At 41.1% G+C, this 24,134-nt stretch overlaps 2 protein-coding genes across 2 annotated transcripts; both read left to right on the plus strand.

Moving 5' to 3' along the window:
- The first annotated feature begins 231 nt into the window (after positions 1 to 231).
- On the plus strand, positions 232 to 7,804 carry LOC143891231 (uncharacterized). The gene is made up of 3 exons (XM_077395856.1): positions 232 to 426; positions 4,258 to 7,505; positions 7,618 to 7,804. The coding sequence occupies exons 2-3, from the start codon at positions 4,428 to 4,430 to the stop codon at positions 7,624 to 7,626; spliced, it is 3,087 nt and encodes a 1,028-aa protein (XP_077251971.1). The 5' UTR covers positions 232 to 426; positions 4,258 to 4,427; the 3' UTR covers positions 7,627 to 7,804.
- A 7,932-nt stretch (positions 7,805 to 15,736) lies between these two features.
- LOC143884412 (uncharacterized) lies at positions 15,737 to 23,309 on the plus strand. Its single transcript, XM_077387966.1, has 3 exons — positions 15,737 to 15,931; positions 19,763 to 23,010; positions 23,123 to 23,309. The coding sequence occupies exons 2-3, from the start codon at positions 19,933 to 19,935 to the stop codon at positions 23,129 to 23,131; spliced, it is 3,087 nt and encodes a 1,028-aa protein (XP_077244081.1). The 5' UTR covers positions 15,737 to 15,931; positions 19,763 to 19,932; the 3' UTR covers positions 23,132 to 23,309.
- The last annotated feature ends 825 nt before the right edge of the window (positions 23,310 to 24,134 follow it).

Raw genomic sequence — 24,134 nt, forward strand, 5'->3', positions numbered from 1 at the left:
AAAGTTGCCATTCATGTTCCCACACCTCATGTTCCCACACCAAAGTCAACAAAAGAAAAAAATTTAATCTTTTTTGGAGGCCCCTCTCTCTCTCTCTCCCTTCTTTCCTTGGTCATCAATGATGGCTAGTCATGGTCATCTATGGTGGTTGGTCATGGTCACCCATGGTGGCTACCAATACCACACATGTTTAAAATTTAGTCATTTATGATGGCTATTAAAAATGTCTTTTTATCTCAAATAGTGTTCCTATATGCAGCTATAAATATGGCTTGTATTCTCAAAAACAAGGAGGAGAAAAAAGGAGTGTGGCTCATCTAATAAAAAGCAAAGAAAAAGAGAAGAAGAAGAAAGCAAGGCGAATCGTACAACGGCGAGGTTTTTCGGACTCCGCGGCTTTCGGATTCGGCGAAGACTCCATCAGAGGTAAGTACACTGTTCTCGGATTTTTCAGGATCGTTTGGTATTTTTTATGTATTTTACATGATTTTTAAGCATTTAATTGAATTTAATTGAATATTAATTGCGTGTGCTTAAAGTCATGATCTGCGTAAGCTTTCCAAATCCGTTTCATCCCGAAAGTTAATACAATGTTTGATCTAAATAGAGTACCATAACTATCGGATCAGATCGGGCATTGGATCAACAGTTCTTTCGAGTTTGAGTGAAGAGTGGTATTTTATTTAAAATATGGGCTGAGAAATTATGAAATTCGAAAAAATAGTCATCTCAGGATGATCTATTTTTTGGAATTTTAAATTTTTCTTGTGTTCATCACATCGGAACAAGGTTGGAGGATGTTTTCCGAAATCATAATTTTCTCGAAAAGCGTGTTTTAAAAATAGAAAACTCTTCAAAAATATCTTTTTGACCAAGAAAAATAAAATATATATTAAACGGATTCCAAAATTAATGAAACTTCATGGAAAACTAATATGGTACTAATACATTCTACCATGAGTTTTTCATAAATTTTGGACTTTGTTTGGTTATTATTTTATGCTTTCTTTGAAAATTATCAGATTTTGGGAGAATTTTTACTAACATCAGATCATCATTAAAATTCATAACATTTTTACATAAGTCTTATATTTCACATTTCTTTCTGCTGTAAAAGTTTCAAGTGATTTGGATCTTGTTTCATGTGTGGTGTAGTGTTAATTCATAATCTGGGCTGAAAATTGAAAAATCCGAAGTCAGTAGTAAATAATTTCTAAAATTCATGAAAATCTCACTGCATGCTATTTATATTCATATTTTATTTCTGTAGAAATTTCATAGAATTTAGATTTATATTTCTACTAGTTTCTGTGTTAATTGTGCAATCTGGTCATTTAATTGTTTAATCCAGATTAAATGTGAAATTAATGTAAAAATCTGCAAAACTCATACAGTAAGCTACATACATTCCCATATTGCTGCTGTAAAAATTTCAACTCATTTCGAATTTGTTTGCAACAATTTCACTTGTAAAACCACTCATATGCTTAAAATTGATAAAATCCATGGAAAATTCGAAATTAATTGAAAATCATATAAAAATTCCTAAAGAACTTTAAAATCCTGTCACATGTTCACTCCTTAATCCATTGAAACGGAAATTTTAGGATCTTTAGATTTTCCTGGAAAAATGGCCAGTGCATCCATAATCGTATCCCAATTGCAACTTGATCTTTGACAATTTGAATATTTAAGCTATAGCATGTTGTTGGCTCCGAGGTTACTGTCCACGAAAATCCTGAGATCTGCCAGGCAATAAGATGCTATAACCTAAGTATTAAATTGCACAAGGAAAGAGCGCACGATTCCCTCCCTTGGATGCCATTCTGGGCCGAAATTGGTGAACCCTAGAACCATTGGTATTCCTTAAGTGCCCAAAAACTGAAAATCCTTAAAATCTGAAATTCGTTAACCTCAAGAACTTAAATCGATTCAGCTTGTATCTTTCGGAACCATTGGATCATGGTTTCCGATCTAAGAAACATTAGAGCCCAATTTAGGAACCCTGGTGTCAGGTCGTGTCCTAGGTTTTAGGGAGTCCTAGAGTTAGGAGTCCAGCCTCATCACGAACGTTTGTTATGTATAGCAACCGTGCCATAGGTCTCGTTACACTAGTTGCCCAATCTTTCCTTAAGACGAGCCTAGTAAACTATGGTGTAGGTTAACTTACATTAGTCTAAGGAACAACTTGCATTTAGATAAGAATCATATAGCATCTCAGATGAAATCCTAAGATAATAAAATCCTCAACTTGAATTAAATAACTTCTCTCAAAACTGTTGAAACAGTCAGTTCTGTCTAGGTCGGTGTCCTAGTTGAGTTAGGCATAAGTAGCTTAGCTTAGGTGCACCGAACTACGTCGACTCTGATCCCAGTGAGGCTTGGGTACGTAGGCAGCTTGGATGTCTGACGGCATACCACCCGCGAGTCGGCACCACAACAAATTGTGGTGTTTTGGATATTAATTTTCTTATAAATGCTTAATCAAATCATTTAGGGCTTTCCATGAAATTAGAATTCTAGGAGAACTTTCACTTAGATTGAACCCAGACAAATTAATAAATCAAGATACACATTTAGGATTCCCATTGAAACTAGATTTTAGGATGCATGTCACTTAGTTCGCACATTAACATAGGGTTGAATGAGCCATTTAAAATAAATTTAAAAGAGTTAACTTTTAGAATTGAAGACCGATTATCGGGCAGGAATGGTGCATATGGTGGATAAATCCCCATACCTTCCATTCTTGTAACCAGGTAGCGAGTCTAGATTTCTGGTTAATTATGGGTCCTAGATCCCACATCTAGGTGGCGACTCTGTCAGTCTCTTTTGTGTGGAATTCGGATTGTCTTAGTGATCCCAAGTTCACATAAAAGACGAATTAAAATCAATAATGAAAGGTACACGCCAATCGCGTGGGTACGAGAGACCAAGAGATAGTGCGCGGCGGCTCGCGCCCCCCACCCCTCTCGCGGGATCGGGTCCCACAGACTGGCGACTCTGCTGGGGACAACCTAACTTCATTACAATTCCAAAGGATAACTCATTTGAATCTATTTCAACTGGCTCATGAAAACTCTATCTCTTTTATGCTTGTTAGATTAGTTTGTATGCTTTATTTTCTCATCACATTTACTCAAACTTAATCTAACAAAACCTGAAGGCATCATAGATTGCGCGAACTTATTGCACACACTTACATCACTTTCATCTAAACCCCTGCATCTCACATGCACACACGTCCTATTTTAGGAACCCGGAGTGTTATCTAGCATGGTTGACTGGGATTTCATCACCTGGTGCCTCTGTGCTAGAGAAGCATTCCACCCTTAGCCTAGTACCTTTATGGTACGTAAACGGATCTCTTGTTCACGTACTGATACGCCGGACACTGGTACAGTATATCGAACATGGATTCGCGCTAAGGGAACTCTTGGCCTTACCCCTAGATTAACCCACACATGCATGTAGTATACGAACACATGTGCATCACGTGTGTGAGCCTAGTTTAGGATATCTTACCCAATTGTGTGTGTGAGCCTAGTTTAGGATATCCTACCCATTTGTGTCTAGATTAGGCCGTAGTCCATCTTTCAATGGCTACGATCGGTCCTAGGTACACAAACAAAGTCATGAGTCGAGATCCTCTCTCCACTCCGCTAGATTAGGGTTAGGATTGATGCCTTCAGGTAACACTGATAAAATGTGCGAAGATTAAAAAACTTTTCCTTTGGGGTTAGGATGTAAATCCCATTCATTTCCAAAGATCTCATAGGATTACTCATTCATGATCCATCTGTTGAAAGCAATCTTATGCTATCTCATCTCATCTTGATCTCATCTTGTTGTTGATATCCATCATTCAGATTTTAGATCTGGTCCTTGACCCTACTTTTGTCATTCTTATGGCCATGGTCTATTATCTGAGCCATTGATTGATCCAATGTTTATCATATATCTTTTACCCCTGGATCATATCGAAATCATTGATGAAAAAGTTTGATCTCACCTGTATTCTTTGAGTGCATGATCGTTGTTGAGATCGAAACTTATTTTGATTAAGGATGTTTATCGTTCCTGACTCTTTCATTCCCAAAAGAAGAACGGTTATACCCAAAGAACACCTTAAGGAATAGATTGAGGATTCTTTCCAAATTAACATACCCGTTGATGTATTTCAAGATTACTCTTTTCTCTATTTGTTCAGAATCTTTATCTCATGATTATTGATCTAGTATGTTAACTTCCAATCAGGATTCTGAAAGATAGCAACCATCGCTTCAAAAAAGGGCACCCAAGCTAAACCTACCTGGTCTAGACCTACCTCAGTGTCTAGACTTGTTCGTCATTTTGATCCCACTGTGTCACCAACAGCACCTTTACCATCTTCACCAGAGTTGTCAGGTTCTTTTGAAGTCAACCAAATGGCTAATGATCCAGTGGACCCCATGATAACTATACAGGAAATGTTGAGAAATATGTGTCGAGATATAGCAGGGTTGAAAGATGAGGTGACTCATCTAAAAGACCAGAGTACTCAAAAGGTCTCTACTTCTAAAGATCCCACCATTCAGCCTCCTCCGGCCACATCTCCTAACCTCACCAGACCAGTCATCTCTCCCGTAGAGATCGATCTAGAAGATGAGCAATATGCTGGGGAATACTTTGTCCCTCCGGTTAACAAGGAGAATGAGTTGTTCGATAAGTATGAGAAGATGGCTCGTGACATTGAGAGCATGAAGGTTCAAGCGTCCAAGGGATTCGATATTTCTGAATTTCTGGTGTCCCCTAATGCCATATTCCCGCCTAAGTTCAAGGCACCAGACTATGACAAATATGATGGAACTGGGTGTCCGAGAAACCACGTCAGATGGTTCATCACTCTTTCCCAGCAGCATGGCTTAAGTCGAGAGCAGATGGCTCATTTGTTTCCTATGTCTCTTATAGGGGTAGCCAAAAGATGGTTTTTGAGGTTGAAACCAGAAGAGATTAGGACATTAGAAGAAATCTCTAACCGATTCGTAGAACAATTCTCCATGGAGGAAGGGATCGAGGTCACTAAAAGAGATCTGAAGCTGTTGAAGCAGAATCCTCAGGAGACATTCACATCTTTCATTAGGCGCTGGAGGCGCAAGTCTGCCCAACTGAGCCATAGAATGTCAGAGGAAGACCAGATAAAGTTGGTCCTCAAGAGCTTGTCCCCGCAGTACTTTCACTTCATGGCGCCGCAGCACTATCAGAATTTCGATCATTTGATTAAGACCGGCACCCAGATCGAGGATGCTATTGCTAAGGGCCTCCGAGCCAAAACGCTATCTGATGTCCGAGAGGGGAAGAGGCCTATGATCCAACCGAAGGAAGTACAAGCAGTCAGTTATACCAGACCAGTGGCCAAGCCTGTTGATGAAGTTGTTAGACCAATGGTGACGAAGCAGTTCAGGCAGTTTGACCCATTACCATTTCCACTGCCCATGATACTTAAGAAGTTGATCAGAGACAAGAAGATCAGACTTCCGGATGTCAAACCTGTACCTAATCCGCTGCCCGGAAACTGGAGAAGGGATCAATACTGTGAATATCACAGGGGCCCGGGACACATGACTGAGAACTGTTTGGCCTTGAAGCACGCGATTCAGAACATGATCGATAAAGATGAGCTTGCAGTTGAAAGGCCGAATATCACTCAGAATCCTCTCCCCAACCACCGTGCTGTTGCTCCTCCCACTACAAACGCTATCTTTGTAGATGAGCCCATCCTTGATCCCTCTACTCTCATTTGCGCTATTACATCTGATAAAACATATGTTTTGAAGTTTGGCGATGAAGAGCTCAGAGAATTCAGAGAAAAAGAACCTTATGTGCTGTCGTTTGACGATGCTGAACTCACTGAGTCATCTTCAGCCCAGTCATATGCGCTTCAGAATGTTGGTCTGGAAGAAGCAAAGGAAGCCACCTATGTTCTAAGGATGGAGGACTTTGAAGAGGATGTCAGTAATGCACCTTATGTTTTCAGAACGGACGAAGACGAACTGCTGTTGCTGGATGATCAGTGTAACGAGATGCGTCACATGACCCGAGGTGGGCGAGTGATCAAACCACCAGAATTGAGTGTAGAAAACCCGGCAGGGGTTGCAAGAAACTCAGAAAATCAGAGGCAGAATAAAGTGAGCGCAGACGAAGAAGATGAGAGCCTGTTAAAGCAGCTGAAAAAGACTCAGGCTAATATCTCGGTATGGGGTTTACTAATGGCCTCATCGAAGCACAGAAAGCTAGTCCTTCAAGAGCTTAATGCAGCACAAGTTTCTGTTAATACCTCACCTGACGAGCTTGTCAGTCTCGTAGCCATGGCCAGAGCTGCGAAAACATTGTCATTCGCTGATGACGATTTACCTCCTGAGGGCCGAGACCATACTAAGCCTCTTAAAATCACAGTCTTCTGTAACAAGAAGAAGGTGCCAGAGGTGTTGGTTGATAACGGCTCTGCACTGAATGTTTGCCCATTAAGCACCGCAGCAACCCTGGGGTTCAGTCCTGAGAATTTTATTCCATCCGAGCAGGGTATTCTAGCATATGATGGCACTCGCCGAGATGTAATCGGGACTTTGGTCACTGAGATACAGATTGGCGGAGAAGACTTTGAGGTAGAATTTCAAGTCTTAGATATTAAAGCTTCATTCTTACTGTTGCTTGGCCGTCCTTGGATGCACAAGGTCGGGGTTGTTCCGTCTACTCTCCACCAAAAACTGAAGTTCATTCGCAGGAACAGAGTGATAACGGTAAAGGGGGATCCTGATCTCGAGATAGGGCAGATCACTCCGGACATAACTGGGGAAAGATCCGAAGATATCAATTTGACGGGGTTTTCACTAGAGGTGACTACGATCACTTTCAAAGAGGCTTTGAATGAGGAAATTTGTTTCCTGACCAGTACGAATTCGAATGTCATCAGAATGATTCGCCGACAGGGCTATATGCCAGGCGCCGGGTTAGGCAAATATCATCAGGGTTTGACCGAGTTTCCTGTGTTCAAAACATTCAATGGTTTGTTCGGACTGGGTTACAAGCCTACAAAGAAGGAAATTGTAGAGATGAAGCAGTTGATGCTGAAATGGGCAGAAAACCGTCGTCGGGGCTTGGGGTTACCAATGGCACCCATTGATTTGAAAATGAACGGCCGATTCCGAAAAGAAGGCGCAGCCTTTCCTTTCTGTGGCTTTGCAGAGTTTTGGTTGGATGAGAGCACAGGGCAAATGCTTCCGGGGTTTGAGATTTTCTTCGATCTTGAGCTAGAAGATGAGCCAGTGGGTATGCAGATTGTAGAGACAGAGTCTGAGGCTGATTGGACAGAGCACATAGAGCCGAGTCTTCTGAATTCACTTTTTCAAGAAGGGTCACAGACTGTGGCCGTGATTGGCAGGAGCCCGCTGATACTGGACCCAACTCGTCTTATCACCCCGGCTGAGGAACCTCTGACTAACTGGACTTCTCAAGTCCTACCCCAGGTTATTTTCCAGTACAAACGAATCCCTTCAGAAAAGTCAGTCGTCCATAAATACGTGTCAGTCTCCGGGTTTGATTCAGAGTCTATATCTTCTAATGAGTCTTTTGATGCAGGTACCATAGATGACCATTCACCTGAGATCGGCGACGTTTCTTCCTTTTCAAGCGAGATTGAGTTGGAGTCTGTTCATAATAAAGCATCTGTTGCTGTTTCCTTTTATAGTCCTGAGTCAGTTGACGCAGGTGTCAACATTTCCATCGAGTCTGTAAAAATGAGTCCAAAGTTCATTGTACCCCCCGATGAGGGTAATTCGTCTGTTGATGTATATGATTCAAATTCCAATGAAATGAAGGATTCTTCTTTTGAGTACATTCCTGTCTCTATTTCATCTGCTGAATCTGCTCTAAAATCTGATAATCTTAAAAATAACAATCAAGACTCCCCCTCTGATGAGGATGCCGACGAAACTCCCCCTGAAATCAGACATATGATCCAACAGGAGGAGAGTCGCCGAGCAAAACCACTTGATGAGGAAGTTGAAACTGTGAACATTGGTGATGAAACCTCAATTCAGGAAATAAAGATCGGCAAAACTTTATCTCCTGAAGAACGTGAGGAATTGATCACCCTGCTTAAAGAGTTCAAAGAAGTTTTTGCTTGGTCTTACGATGATATGCCAGGATTAAGTGAGGAAATCGTCCAGCACAGATTACCCTTAATCCTTGGTGCTAAGCTAAAGAAGCAAAAACTCCGAAAGCTCAAAACAGAATGGGAGTTGAAAGTCTATGAAGAAGTGAAGAAATTGTTAGAAGTAAAATTCATCCAGGTGGTGGAATATCCTGAATGGCTCGCTAACATAGTACCGGTGCCCAAAAAGGACGGGAAAGTCAGAATGTGTGTTGATTTTAGAGATTTAAACAAAGCAAGTCCTAAAGATGACTTTCCTCTTCCAAGCATTGATCTCCTGGTGGATAACACTGCTGGACATGCTCTTTTATCCTTTATGGACGGATTCTCAGGGTACAATCAGATTAAAATGGCACCTGAAGACATGTTGAAGACAGCGTTCATCACTCAGTGGGGTACATATTGCTATAGAGTGATGCCGTTTGGCTTGAAAAATGCTGGTGCTACATATCAAAGAGCTGCCACGACTCTTCTTCATGATATGATTCACAAAGAGGTTGAAGTTTACGTTGATGACATGATCGTAAAGGGGAAGACTCGGCCTGAGCACACTGTTGCCCTGAGAAAGTTTTTTGAGCGGATCAGGAAGTATCAGCTTCGTCTGAACCCGAGTAAATGTGTATTTGGCGTTACGTCAGGAAAACTCTTGGGGTTTATGGTCAGCGAAAGAGGGATCGAAGTGGACCCGCAAAAGATCAAGGCGATTCAAGAAATGCAGCCGCCGACGACAGAAAGGCAGATCCGAGGTTTCCTTGGCAAAGTTCAGTATCTGAGACGGTTCATAGCACATCTGACGATGACGTGTGAACCCATTTTCAAGCTTCTGAAGAAGAATTCCTCGAACAAGTGGAATGAAGAGTGCCAGGAGGCTTTTGAAAAGGTTAAGCAATGCCTATCATTGCCCCCTGTTCTTTCGCCAGTTATTCCAGGCCAACCGTTGCTGTTGTACTTATCTATCACGGATACAGCGATGGGTTGCATGCTTGCTCAGCAGGATCTTGAGTCTAAGAAAGAAAGACCCATTTACTACATCAGCAAGAAGATGCTAGAGTATGAATTAAAATACACTGTTTTGGAGAAGACTTGTCTCGCATTAGTTTGGGCAACCCAGAGGCTTAGACATTATTTGCTTTCAAACAAGGTTCTTCTGCTTTCACGAATGGACCCTCTAAAGTACTTGTTTGAGAAACCTGCCCTTACAGGAAGGACTGCAAGGTGGTTATTGTTATTGTCTGAGTTCGACATCACTTATGTCGCTCAGAAATCAGTTAAGGGGCGGGTTATAGCTGAACAATTGGCCGATGCTCCAGTTGAGGAGAATGCTGTTCTAAAAGCCGAATTCCCTGATGAAGAAATTATGGATATCGAAGAAGAAGAGGTTCTCAGCACCAAGTGGTTAATGTACTTTGATGGAGCCGTAAACAGTCGTGGGCAAGGAGTAGGTGCAGTCTTGGTCTCCCCGAAGAAAGAATACATTCCTATCTCCATCAAGTTGCAGTTCGAGTGCACCAACAACATGGCAGAGTACGAAGCCTGTATTGCCGGACTTGAAGCAGCCTTAGCTTTGCAGATTCAAGATATTGATGTGTTCGGGGATTCCATCCTGATCATTTACCAGATTAATGGGCAATGGAAAACTCGAGAAGATAGATTGATCCCTTATAATATGTATTTGGAATCTCTAGTCCAGAAATTCAAGAGCGTCACATTTACTCACTTATCAAGGACCAGAAATCATTTTGCTGATGCTTTGGCCACTTTGGCCTCGATGTTAGATATCTCCGCTACAATGGAAGTTCAACCGTTAGCCATCAGACTGCAATGGGCACCTGCGCACGTAAATGCTATAGAGATTTCAGCTAGATGTCCAGATGGGAAGCCTTGGTACACAGATATCAGAAACCTCATTTCAGGCAAGGGTCATCCTCCGGAAGCTTCAAGCAAGGAAAGGAAAACTCTCCAGAAGTTATCTGCGAATTTCATCATTTGCGGTGAAGAGCTGTATAGAAGGTCATTTGATGGCATACAACTCCTTTGTGTTGATGAAGATAAAGCTGCGGAGCTTATTGAGCAGACTCATGAGGGTGTTTGTGGACCTCATATGAACGGGAAGATGCTATCTAGAAAGATCCTTAGACTTGGATTCTATTGGCCTACAATGGAAACAGACTGCTTCGCATTTGTAAAAAAATGCCATAAGTGTCAAGTCTATGCGAATCTTATTCATGTTCCTCCTTCGGAGTTGCACTCCCTGACTTCGCCGTGGCCGTTTTCGGTATGGGGAATAGACATCATTGGGAAGATTTATCCGAGATCCTCGAGCGGACATGAGTACATTCTGGTGGCTATTGATTATTTCACAAAGTGGATAGAGGCTGCATCTTATGCTTCCATCACTTCGAACACAGTTGCGAAGTTCATCCGTACCAATATAATTTGCAGATACGGAGTACCTCACGAGTTGATTTCAGATAATGGATCACATTTCAAGAAAGAGGTGTTACACCTGTGTGAAGAGTTCAAGATAAGGCATCACAAGTCGTCTCCTTACAGGCCGCAGACGAATGGGGCCGTTGAAGCAGCAAATAAGAACATCAAAGTCATTATCAGTAAGATGACTGAGACATATAAGGACTGGTCGAACAAACTTCCTTATGCCTTATGGGCTTATAGAACATCAATCAGGTCTTCAACAGGCGTGACTCCGTATTCTTTGGTGTACGGAATGGAGGCTGTTCTCCCTGTTGAGTTAAGAATCCCCTCTTTGAGAGTGATGGTGGAGGCCGATCTGCCAGAGTCAGAATGGGCAAAGGCCAGACACAATGAGCTACAGATGATAGATGAGAAGAGGCTGAGAGCCTTGTATCATATCCAGGGATATCAGAGACGGATTGAGAGAGCTTTCAATAAGAAGGTTCGTGTCCGAGATTTGAAGCCTGGAGATCTTGTATTGAAGTCCTACAGGGCACCGGTATTTGACCCAAGAGGAAAATTCAGGCCAAACTGGTCTGGTCCTTACATTGTTGATGAAGTCCTGCCTGGAAAAGCCGTAAGACTCCTCAATGAAAATGGAGAAAAATTAAATGAACCTACAAACCTGGATCAATTAAAGAAATATTATGCTTAAATACACTAGGAGGCCATCCTTGGACGATTTAAGCTTCAAGCCATACCCAAATATTTTAAACTATTTGCAAACCCTTTGGGCCTAGAAAAGAATGAATGATGAAACCCCCTTTTGCTAAAAGAACCTTTGAGCCGAAAGAAAGTTAAAATTTATTTGTTAAACTTAAACCAGGGGCATCTTTTATGACTTTCGTCATAAAAGATTTTACGTCCGAACTACACGTGACCTGATTCCCAATTTCTTTGGGGATACGTAGGCAGTCTGGAGGATCCAGATTCGGTCAAAATACATGCAAACATACCAAATTCTAACCGGTTTGAACCTAAGCCTACCCGAAAGTCCTTCTAGTGTACTCAGGCCCAGGTTTGTAGAGAAACAGAAATAAAGAAAAATGATGGAGTCTTAGACCCGCTAGACTGAAAACCCACAAGGGCGGTCTAGGCAAAAGTTAGGATCATTCACCCGCTAAGCTGAAAACCCGAAAGGGCGGCTTAGGCAAAAATCAGGGTACTGAGCCTGCTGGATGGAAAATCTGCAAGGGCAGACAGTCCAGGCAAATATTAAGGCATGCGGTCCGCCGAATCGAAAACCTGAAAAGGCGATTTGGTCATGGCAGTGACTTCATGAGGAGATGGCAGAGCTTTAAAAGCCAGCTTAACTTTCAGCTTCTTTGGCACCTTCTCAAAGTCTAAGTAGGCGCCATCAAGACTTCTTCTGATACTCTTTGAGTTAGAGAGGTTGAAACCGAGCAATCTAAAGGGATAATAGCCAGGACGAAAATACCAAAAAGGGGGTTGAAGTACCTTTAAACGCGGTATTCAAAAGATTCCAAGAGTGGTTGACTTTTACCATTTTAAAAAAAATAAAAATAAAAATAAAATCTTATCAGACTAAGAAGCAGATTTCAGTCTCTCTTAATGTTCGAGTCGTGTGTTCGTCAGTTGTCTCGTTCGTGGTTTGTCAAAGTGTTTCCTTGTTGAGTCGAGGTCAGTTGTCAGAATCCTGTTTAGTTAAAATCCCTCCCCAAGCCGGAGTGGCAAGAAAAATAAAAGGTAAAGCAGAACTCTCAGGAGAAGCAGAGAATTTGTGGCTCTTGTGAACAAGTACAAAGCAGAGCAGAGTTCGGAAGATTGATAGGCTTTTTAGCCCAGTTCCAACGTTAGCAGATGGCAGTGATGAAGCAGGATTTTGAGCAGAACCATGTTCTTGTATTTTTAAGAGCCTTATAAGCCCAAGTGTTCATCAGAAAAGTTTGTAACCCCAAGTGTACATTAATGAAAGCCTTTGGCCCATTTTTCTTGTGTTGCTCTCCAAATGAATTTTGTTATGGAAGTAATCATACTAGGGGCATCTTTTATGACTCACGACATAAAAGATGTCAAATACACATTGATATTTGAAATGGACATTCTCCTCAAAAAGAGACTAGAGAGTTTGAACACGCTCTTTTGGTTCAAGCTCTCCTGTCGAGTATTTGGTTCGTGTTGCTTTGGTAAAGCTTCAATCTCTAAAAAATAATAATAATAATAATAATAAGAAGAAGAAGAATGACTCTTTGAGCGTGGCATTTGGGACTTTTTAAGTGTCCGCAGTGTGTCCCTACCTAACAAGTTGGGAGTCAGGCATACCTGCGAGGGGGTTTGTATGGATCCGTGTTGCATGACGGGCATACAAATCTGGATTTATATGGAACCGTGTTACACCACGGGCATATAAATCTGGGGTCTTATGAGATAATTTAGCAATTCCTTTGTTGATGTGAGACTCTTTGAGTAGTTGAGACCCTTCGAGTGTTACAGACTCTTCGGGTAGTTGAGACTCTTTGAGTATAAATGTTTTGTGTTGATTTGAGACTCTTTGAGTAGTTGAGACCCTTCGAGTGTTACAGACTCTTCGGGTAGTTGAGACTCTTTGAGTATAAATGTTTTGAGACTCTTTGAGTAGTTGAGACCCTTCGAGTGTTACAGACTCTTCGGGTAGTTGAGGCTCTTTGAGTATAAATGTTTTTTTGTGTTGATTTGAGACTCTTTGAGTAGTTGAGACCCTTTGAGTGTTACAGACTCTTCGGGTAGTTGAGGCTCTTTGAGTATAAATGTTTTTTGTGTTGATTTGAGACTCTTTGAGTAGTTGAGACCCTTTGAGTGTTACAGACTCTTCGGGTAGTTGAGACTCTTTGAGTATAAATGTCTCGCCATGATTTGAGACTCCTTGAGTAGTTGAGACCCTTCGAGTGTTACAGACTCTTCGGGTAGTTGAGACTTTTTGAGTATAAATGATCTTTGTTGATTTGAGACTCTTTGAGTAGTTGAGATCCTTTGAGTGTTAGTTGAGACTCTTTGAGTATAAATGTTTTTGTGATGTATTTGAGACTCTTTGAGTAGTTGAGATCCTTTGAGTGTTATAGACTCTTCGGGTAGTTGAGACTTTTTGAGTATAAATGATCTTTGTTAATTTGAGACTCTTTGAGTAGTTAAGGCCCTTTGAGTGTTACAGACTCTTCGGGTAGTTGAGACTTTTTGAGTATAAATGTTTTGCGTTAATTTGAGACTCTTTGAGTAGTTAAGGCCCTTTGAGTGTTACAGACTCTTCGGGTAGTTGAGGCTCTTTGAGTATAAAGATTTCTATGTGTTTGAAGCTCTCTGAGTGTTTGATTTGAGACTCTATGAGTGTTACATACTCTTTGAGTAATTTGATTTGATATTCTTTGAAGGGTTGATTTACGTCTGCATCGATAGTGGTCTGCTTTCTTTGAGGTAATTTCATTGGGTTCGTTTTCTTAAAAGCTTTATTTTAACAGAGTATGTTTGTGTTTGCTTTAATAGAGTCTTTGCGTATTGATTTAAATAGTTGAGTTGTGAGTATTAGAGAGAAGCCATCTCATTGAGATGTCGTGATTGCCGAGTTACGGGTCGGTGAGAGGTTATCTCCCATTTGCTTGTTGTTTAAGACTCTCTTAATGTTACTTTGTTGTGTGCCCTTGTGAATACCACCCTTAGAACCCGAGAACCCAAAAATTTGCTTTGCTTTTGGGTCAGTCAAAATGTGTCGTCTGTTCAGCTTTGCCATTCGCGTGTTACACACGCTCTGCCAAAGAGGGGCATCTGTAGACACCCCATTTTGATCGGACCCAAGTTCGCTATTGTAGACACCCCATTTTGATTCGTTTTAATCAACAAAGAAGTTAGTGTGATGTTGTCGGAGTCTAGTGTTTTTCATTCCCGTGTTCGTCCCTTATGCTTTCTCAATCGTTCCGATCTATTCTGCAATGTTCCGCATTTTCTTTTCGCCAAGTGTTGAGAATGGTTATATTAGCCAGGCGAGAGAGAGTTTGTACCCACTAAGTGGGCCCACCATGAACATGTTGATGAGCGCATTTATTTTTCTCATTTAAAGCCGTACTACTAAGGTATTTTCTTTGTTTCTGGTATTTCAGGTTTATATTGAGGGAATTCCGAGGAAAATATGCTAAAAGGATGAAATTTTACGAAAAATTGCAATTGTGGAACAATCTAAGTAGAAAATTGTGTGTGGGTTCCAATTTGGATGGTCAAGATCAAAGAAGAAAATCCAAAATTTTCAAGATATCTTAGTAGGCCAAATATTTAAGAATTCTTTTTGGGTCCAAGTTGAAAACGTCACACCGTTATTTTTCTTTGAAAGTTTCAAGCATTTCAAAGGTTAGATAAAGAACAAAGAAGAGTGAAATTCCTAAATTCAATGGTTGAGATTGAAATCAACAAAGCAAGAGGGAGGAAATCGAAATTTATTTTTGGTAAAACCACCCCCATATTTGGTTAGTTCACTTCCCTTGTTGGATTCCCTTGGTCGTTTCTTTCTCTTTCCCCCTTACCCATTAAATGAACGGTTTGGATCAAATTATGGAATAAATTAGAAAGCATGGTCAATTATCATTGTGGCCCATTAATTGGAAGATCCGGATTATATTGAGGAAATGATTTGGCTACACATATCAATTGGACAAGTGGAATTTTTGGAGGAGTGCCTTGACCAATTCGTGCAAGCTTGAGAAAAATGGGACCCACTTGGATTTGCATTTACGTGGAAGCTTGTTCTCTACACAACAGCAGCCCATGTGTTCTCATATGGAAAATAGTAATTTCTAATTATTACAACCATACACATGCAATATAAGTGGGACCCACCAGGGAAGAAACTATATTGTTTCCAAAGTTGCCATTCATGTTCCCACACCTCATGTTCCCACACCAAAGTCAACAAAAGAAAAAAATTTAATCTTTTTTGGAGGCCCCTCTCTCTCTCTCTCCCTTCTTTCCTTGGTCATCAATGATGGCTAGTCATGGTCATCTATGGTGGTTGGTCATGGTCACCCATGGTGGCTACCAATACCACACATGTTTAAAATTTAGTCATTTATGATGGCTATTAAAAATGTCTTTTTATCTCAAATAGTGTTCCTATATGCAGCTATAAATATGGCTTGTATTCTCAAAAACAAGGAGGAGAAAAAAGGAGTGTGGCTCATCTAATAAAAAGCAAAGAAAAAGAGAAGAAGAAGAAAGCAAGGCGAATCGTACAACGGCGAGGTTTTTCGGACTCCGCGGCTTTCGGATTCGGCGAAGACTCCATCAGAGGTAAGTACACTGTTCTCGGATTTTTCAGGATCGTTTGGTATTTTTTATGTATTTTACATGATTTTTAAGCATTTAATTGAATTTAATTGAATATTAATTGCGTGTGCTTAAAGTCATGATCTGCGTAAGCTTTCCAAATCCGTTTCATCCCGAAAGTTAATACAATGTTTGATCTAAATAGAGTACCATAACTATCGGATCAGATCGGGCATTGGATCAACAGTTCTTTCGAGTTTGAGTGAAGAGTGGTATTTTATTTAAAATATGGGCTGAGAAATTATGAAATTCGAAAAAATAGTCATCTCAGGATGATCTATTTTTTGGAATTTTAAATTTTTCTTGTGTTCATCACATCGGAACAAGGTTGGAGGATGTTTTCCGAAATCATAATTTTCTCGAAAAGCGTGTTTTAAAAATAGAAAACTCTTCAAAAATATCTTTTTGACCAAGAAAAATAAAATATATATTAAACGGATTCCAAAATTAATGAAACTTCATGGAAAACTAATATGGTACTAATACATTCTACCATGAGTTTTTCATAAATTTTGGACTTTGTTTGGTTATTATTTTATGCTTTCTTTGAAAATTATCAGATTTTGGGAGAATTTTTACTAACATCAGATCATCATTAAAATTCATAACATTTTTACATAAGTCTTATATTTCACATTTCTTTCTGCTGTAAAAGTTTCAAGTGATTTGGATCTTGTTTCATGTGTGGTGTAGTGTTAATTCATAATCTGGGCTGAAAATTGAAAAATCCGAAGTCAGTAGTAAATAATTTCTAAAATTCATGAAAATCTCACTGCATGCTATTTATATTCATATTTTATTTCTGTAGAAATTTCATAGAATTTAGATTTATATTTCTACTAGTTTCTGTGTTAATTGTGCAATCTGGTCATTTAATTGTTTAATCCAGATTAAATGTGAAATTAATGTAAAAATCTGCAAAACTCATACAGTAAGCTACATACATTCCCATATTGCTGCTGTAAAAATTTCAACTCATTTCGAATTTGTTTGCAACAATTTCACTTGTAAAACCACTCATATGCTTAAAATTGATAAAATCCATGGAAAATTCGAAATTAATTGAAAATCATATAAAAATTCCTAAAGAACTTTAAAATCCTGTCACATGTTCACTCCTTAATCCATTGAAACGGAAATTTTAGGATCTTTAGATTTTCCTGGAAAAATGGCCAGTGCATCCATAATCGTATCCCAATTGCAACTTGATCTTTGACAATTTGAATATTTAAGCTATAGCATGTTGTTGGCTCCGAGGTTACTGTCCACGAAAATCCTGAGATCTGCCAGGCAATAAGATGCTATAACCTAAGTATTAAATTGCACAAGGAAAGAGCGCACGATTCCCTCCCTTGGATGCCATTCTGGGCCGAAATTGGTGAACCCTAGAACCATTGGTATTCCTTAAGTGCCCAAAAACTGAAAATCCTTAAAATCTGAAATTCGTTAACCTCAAGAACTTAAATCGATTCAGCTTGTATCTTTCGGAACCATTGGATCATGGTTTCCGATCTAAGAAACATTAGAGCCCAATTTAGGAACCCTGGTGTCAGGTCGTGTCCTAGGTTTTAGGGAGTCCTAGAGTTAGGAGTCCAGCCTCATCACGAACGTTTGTTATGTATAGCAACCGTGCCATAGGTCTCGTTACACTAGTTGCCCAATCTTTCCTTAAGACGAGCCTAGTAAACTATGGTGTAGGTTAACTTACATTAGTCTAAGGAACAACTTGCATTTAGATAAGAATCATATAGCATCTCAGATGAAATCCTAAGATAATAAAATCCTCAACTTGAATTAAATAACTTCTCTCAAAACTGTTGAAACAGTCAGTTCTGTCTAGGTCGGTGTCCTAGTTGAGTTAGGCATAAGTAGCTTAGCTTAGGTGCACCGAACTACGTCGACTCTGATCCCAGTGAGGCTTGGGTACGTAGGCAGCTTGGATGTCTGACGGCATACCACCCGCGAGTCGGCACCACAACAAATTGTGGTGTTTTGGATATTAATTTTCTTATAAATGCTTAATCAAATCATTTAGGGCTTTCCATGAAATTAGAATTCTAGGAGAACTTTCACTTAGATTGAACCCAGACAAATTAATAAATCAAGATACACATTTAGGATTCCCATTGAAACTAGATTTTAGGATGCATGTCACTTAGTTCGCACATTAACATAGGGTTGAATGAGCCATTTAAAATAAATTTAAAAGAGTTAACTTTTAGAATTGAAGACCGATTATCGGGCAGGAATGGTGCATATGGTGGATAAATCCCCATACCTTCCATTCTTGTAACCAGGTAGCGAGTCTAGATTTCTGGTTAATTATGGGTCCTAGATCCCACATCTAGGTGGCGACTCTGTCAGTCTCTTTTGTGTGGAATTCGGATTGTCTTAGTGATCCCAAGTTCACATAAAAGACGAATTAAAATCAATAATGAAAGGCACACGCCAATCGCGTGGGTACGAGAGACCAAGAGATAGTGCGCGGCGGCTCGCGCCCCCCACCCCTCTCGCGGGATCGGGTCCCACAGACTGGCGACTCTGCTGGGGACAACCTAACTTCATTACAATTCCAAAGGATAACTCATTTGAATCTATTTCAACTGGCTCATGAAAACTCTATCTCTTTTATGCTTGTTAGATTAGTTTGTATGCTTTATTTTCTCATCACATTTACTCAAACTTAATCTAACAAAACCTGAAGGCATCATAGATTGCGCGAACTTATTGCACACACTTACATCACTTTCATCTAAACCCCTGCATCTCACATGCACACACGTCCTATTTTAGGAACCCGGAGTGTTATCTAGCATGGTTGACTGGGATTTCATCACCTGGTGCCTCTGTGCTAGAGAAGCATTCCACCCTTAGCCTAGTACCTTTATGGTACGTAAACGGATCTCTTGTTCACGTACTGATACGCCGGACACTGGTACAGTATATCGAACATGGATTCGCGCTAAGGGAACTCTTGGCCTTACCCCTAGATTAACCCACACATGCATGTAGTATACGAACACATGTGCATCACGTGTGTGAGCCTAGTTTAGGATATCTTACCCAATTGTGTGTGTGAGCCTAGTTTAGGATATCCTACCCATTTGTGTCTAGATTAGGCCGTAGTCCATCTTTCAATGGCTACGATCGGTCCTAGGTACACAAACAAAGTCATGAGTCGAGATCCTCTCTCCACTCCGCTAGATTAGGGTTAGGATTGATGCCTTCAGGTAACACTGATAAAATGTGCGAAGATTAAAAAACTTTTCCTTTGGGGTTAGGATGTAAATCCCATTCATTTCCAAAGATCTCATAGGATTACTCATTCATGATCCATCTGTTGAAAGCAATCTTATGCTATCTCATCTCATCTTGATCTCATCTTGTTGTTGATATCCATCATTCAGATTTTAGATCTGGTCCTTGACCCTACTTTTGTCATTCTTATGGCCATGGTCTATTATCTGAGCCATTGATTGATCCAATGTTTATCATATATCTTTTACCCCTGGATCATATCGAAATCATTGATGAAAAAGTTTGATCTCACCTGTATTCTTTGAGTGCATGATCGTTGTTGAGATCGAAACTTATTTTGATTAAGGATGTTTATCGTTCCTGACTCTTTCATTCCCAAAAGAAGAACGGTTATACCCAAAGAACACCTTAAGGAATAGATTGAGGATTCTTTCCAAATTAACATACCCGTTGATGTATTTCAAGATTACTCTTTTCTCTATTTGTTCAGAATCTTTATCTCATGATTATTGATCTAGTATGTTAACTTCCAATCAGGATTCTGAAAGATAGCAACCATCGCTTCAAAAAAGGGCACCCAAGCTAAACCTACCTGGTCTAGACCTACCTCAGTGTCTAGACTTGTTCGTCATTTTGATCCCACTGTGTCACCAACAGCACCTTTACCATCTTCACCAGAGTTGTCAGGTTCTTTTGAAGTCAACCAAATGGCTAATGATCCAGTGGACCCCATGATAACTATACAGGAAATGTTGAGAAATATGTGTCGAGATATAGCAGGGTTGAAAGATGAGGTGACTCATCTAAAAGACCAGAGTACTCAAAAGGTCTCTACTTCTAAAGATCCCACCATTCAGCCTCCTCCGGCCACATCTCCTAACCTCACCAGACCAGTCATCTCTCCCGTAGAGATCGATCTAGAAGATGAGCAATATGCTGGGGAATACTTTGTCCCTCCGGTTAACAAGGAGAATGAGTTGTTCGATAAGTATGAGAAGATGGCTCGTGACATTGAGAGCATGAAGGTTCAAGCGTCCAAGGGATTCGATATTTCTGAATTTCTGGTGTCCCCTAATGCCATATTCCCGCCTAAGTTCAAGGCACCAGACTATGACAAATATGATGGAACTGGGTGTCCGAGAAACCACGTCAGATGGTTCATCACTCTTTCCCAGCAGCATGGCTTAAGTCGAGAGCAGATGGCTCATTTGTTTCCTATGTCTCTTATAGGGGTAGCCAAAAGATGGTTTTTGAGGTTGAAACCAGAAGAGATTAGGACATTAGAAGAAATCTCTAACCGATTCGTAGAACAATTCTCCATGGAGGAAGGGATCGAGGTCACTAAAAGAGATCTGAAGCTGTTGAAGCAGAATCCTCAGGAGACATTCACATCTTTCATTAGGCGCTGGAGGCGCAAGTCTGCCCAACTGAGCCATAGAATGTCAGAGGAAGACCAGATAAAGTTGGTCCTCAAGAGCTTGTCCCCGCAGTACTTTCACTTCATGGCGCCGCAGCACTATCAGAATTTCGATCATTTGATTAAGACCGGCACCCAGATCGAGGATGCTATTGCTAAGGGCCTCCGAGCCAAAACGCTATCTGATGTCCGAGAGGGGAAGAGGCCTATGATCCAACCGAAGGAAGTACAAGCAGTCAGTTATACCAGACCAGTGGCCAAGCCTGTTGATGAAGTTGTTAGACCAATGGTGACGAAGCAGTTCAGGCAGTTTGACCCATTACCATTTCCACTGCCCATGATACTTAAGAAGTTGATCAGAGACAAGAAGATCAGACTTCCGGATGTCAAACCTGTACCTAATCCGCTGCCCGGAAACTGGAGAAGGGATCAATACTGTGAATATCACAGGGGCCCGGGACACATGACTGAGAACTGTTTGGCCTTGAAGCACGCGATTCAGAACATGATCGATAAAGATGAGCTTGCAGTTGAAAGGCCGAATATCACTCAGAATCCTCTCCCCAACCACCGTGCTGTTGCTCCTCCCACTACAAACGCTATCTTTGTAGATGAGCCCATCCTTGATCCCTCTACTCTCATTTGCGCTATTACATCTGATAAAACATATGTTTTGAAGTTTGACGATGAAGAGCTCAGAGAATTCAGAGAAAAAGAACCTTATGTGCTGTCGTTTGACGATGCTGAACTCACTGAGTCATCTTCAGCCCAGTCATATGCGCTTCAGAATGTTGGTCTGGAAGAAGCAAAGGAAGCCACCTATGTTCTAAGGATGGAGGACTTTGAAGAGGATGTCAGTAATGCACCTTATGTTTTCAGAACGGACGAAGACGAACTGCTGTTGCTGGATGATCAGTGTAACGAGATGCGTCACATGACCCGAGGTGGGCGAGTGTTCAAACCACCAGAATTGAGTGTAGAAAACCCGGCAGGGGTTGCAAGAAACTCAGAAAATCAGAGGCAGAATAAAGTGAGCGCAGACGAAGAAGATGAGAGCCTGTTAAAGCAGCTGAAAAAGACTCAGGCTAATATCTCGGTATGGGGTTTACTAATGGCCTCATCGAAGCACAGAAAGCTAGTCCTTCAAGAGCTTAATGCAGCACAAGTTTCTGTTAATACCTCACCTGACGAGCTTGTCAGTCTCGTAGCCATGGCCAGAGCTGCGAAAACATTGTCATTCGCTGATGACGATTTACCTCCTGAGGGCCGAGACCATACTAAGCCTCTTAAAATCACAGTCTTCTGTAACAAGAAGAAGGTGCCAGAGGTGTTGGTTGATAACGGCTCTGCACTGAATGTTTGCCCATTAAGCACCGCAGCAACCCTGGGGTTCAGTCCTGAGAATTTTATTCCATCCGAGCAGGGTATTCTAGCATATGATGGCACTCGCCGAGATGTAATCGGGACTTTGGTCACTGAGATACAGATTGGCGGAGAAGACTTTGAGGTAGAATTTCAAGTCTTAGATATTAAAGCTTCATTCTTACTGTTGCTTGGCCGTCCTTGGATGCACAAGGTCGGGGTTGTTCCGTCTACTCTCCACCAAAAACTGAAGTTCATTCGCAGGAACAGAGTGATAACGGTAAAGGGGGATCCTGATCTCGAGATAGGGCAGATCACTCCGGACATAACTGGGGAAAGATCCGAAGATATCAATTTGACGGGGTTTTCACTAGAGGTGACTACGATCACTTTCAAAGAGGCTTTGAATGAGGAAATTTGTTTCCTGACCAGTACGAATTCGAATGTCATCAGAATGATTCGCCGACAGGGCTATATGCCAGGCGCCGGGTTAGGCAAATATCATCAGGGTTTGACCGAGTTTCCTGTGTTCAAAACATTCAATGGTTTGTTCGGACTGGGTTACAAGCCTACAAAGAAGGAAATTGTAGAGATGAAGCAGTTGATGCTGAAATGGGCAGAAAACCGTCGTCGGGGCTTGGGGTTACCAATGGCACCCATTGATTTGAAAATGAACGGCCGATTCCGAAAAGAAGGCGCAGCCTTTCCTTTCTGTGGCTTTGCAGAGTTTTGGTTGGATGAGAGCACAGGGCAAATGCTTCCGGGGTTTGAGATTTTCTTCGATCTTGAGCTAGAAGATGAGCCAGTGGGTATGCAGATTGTAGAGACAGAGTCTGAGGCTGATTGGACAGAGCACATAGAGCCGAGTCTTCTGAATTCACTTTTTCAAGAAGGGTCACAGACTGTGGCCGTGATTGGCAGGAGCCCGCTGATACTGGACCCAACTCGTCTTATCACCCCGGCTGAGGAACCTCTGACTAACTGGACTTCTCAAGTCCTACCCCAGGTTATTTTCCAGTACAAACGAATCCCTTCAGAAAAGTCAGTCGTCCATAAATACGTGTCAGTCTCCGGGTTTGATTCAGAGTCTATATCTTCTAATGAGTCTTTTGATGCAGGTACCATAGATGACCATTCACCTGAGATCGGCGACGTTTCTTCCTTTTCAAGCGAGATTGAGTTGGAGTCTGTTCATAATAAAGCATCTGTTGCTGTTTCCTTTTATAGTCCTGAGTCAGTTGACGCAGGTGTCAACATTTCCATCGAGTCTGTAAAAATGAGTCCAAAGTTCATTGTACCCCCCGATGAGGGTAATTCGTCTGTTGATGTATATGATTCAAATTCCAATGAAATGAAGGATTCTTCTTTTGAGTACATTCCTGTCTCTATTTCATCTGCTGAATCTGCTCTAAAATCTGATAATCTTAAAAATAACAATCAAGACTCCCCCTCTGATGAGGATGCCGACGAAACTCCCCCTGAAATCAGACATATGATCCAACAGGAGGAGAGTCGCCGAGCAAAACCACTTGATGAGGAAGTTGAAACTGTGAACATTGGTGATGAAACCTCAATTCAGGAAATAAAGATCGGCAAAACTTTATCTCCTGAAGAACGTGAGGAATTGATCACCCTGCTTAAAGAGTTCAAAGAAGTTTTTGCTTGGTCTTACGATGATATGCCAGGATTAAGTGAGGAAATCGTCCAGCACAGATTACCCTTAATCCTTGGTGCTAAGCCAAAGAAGCAAAAACTCCGAAAGCTCAAAACAGAATGGGAGTTGAAAGTCTATGAAGAAGTGAAGAAATTGTTAGAAGTAAAATTCATCCAGGTGGTGGAATATCCTGAATGGCTCGCTAACATAGTACCGGTGCCCAAAAAGGACGGGAAAGTCAGAATGTGTGTTGATTTTAGAGATTTAAACAAAGCAAGTCCTAAAGATGACTTTCCTCTTCCAAGCATTGATCTCCTGGTGGATAACACTGCTGGACATGCTCTTTTATCCTTTATGGACGGATTCTCAGGGTACAATCAGATTAAAATGGCACCTGAAGACATGTTGAAGACAGCGTTCATCACTCAGTGGGGTACATATTGCTATAGAGTGATGCCGTTTGGCTTGAAAAATGC

The sequence above is a fragment of the Tasmannia lanceolata genome, unplaced genomic scaffold, assembly GCF_043159265.1.
Source record: "Tasmannia lanceolata isolate RefF3 unplaced genomic scaffold, GAP_Taslan_0.1 ptg000002l, whole genome shotgun sequence".
NCBI classification, from domain to species: domain Eukaryota; kingdom Viridiplantae; phylum Streptophyta; class Magnoliopsida; order Canellales; family Winteraceae; genus Tasmannia; species Tasmannia lanceolata.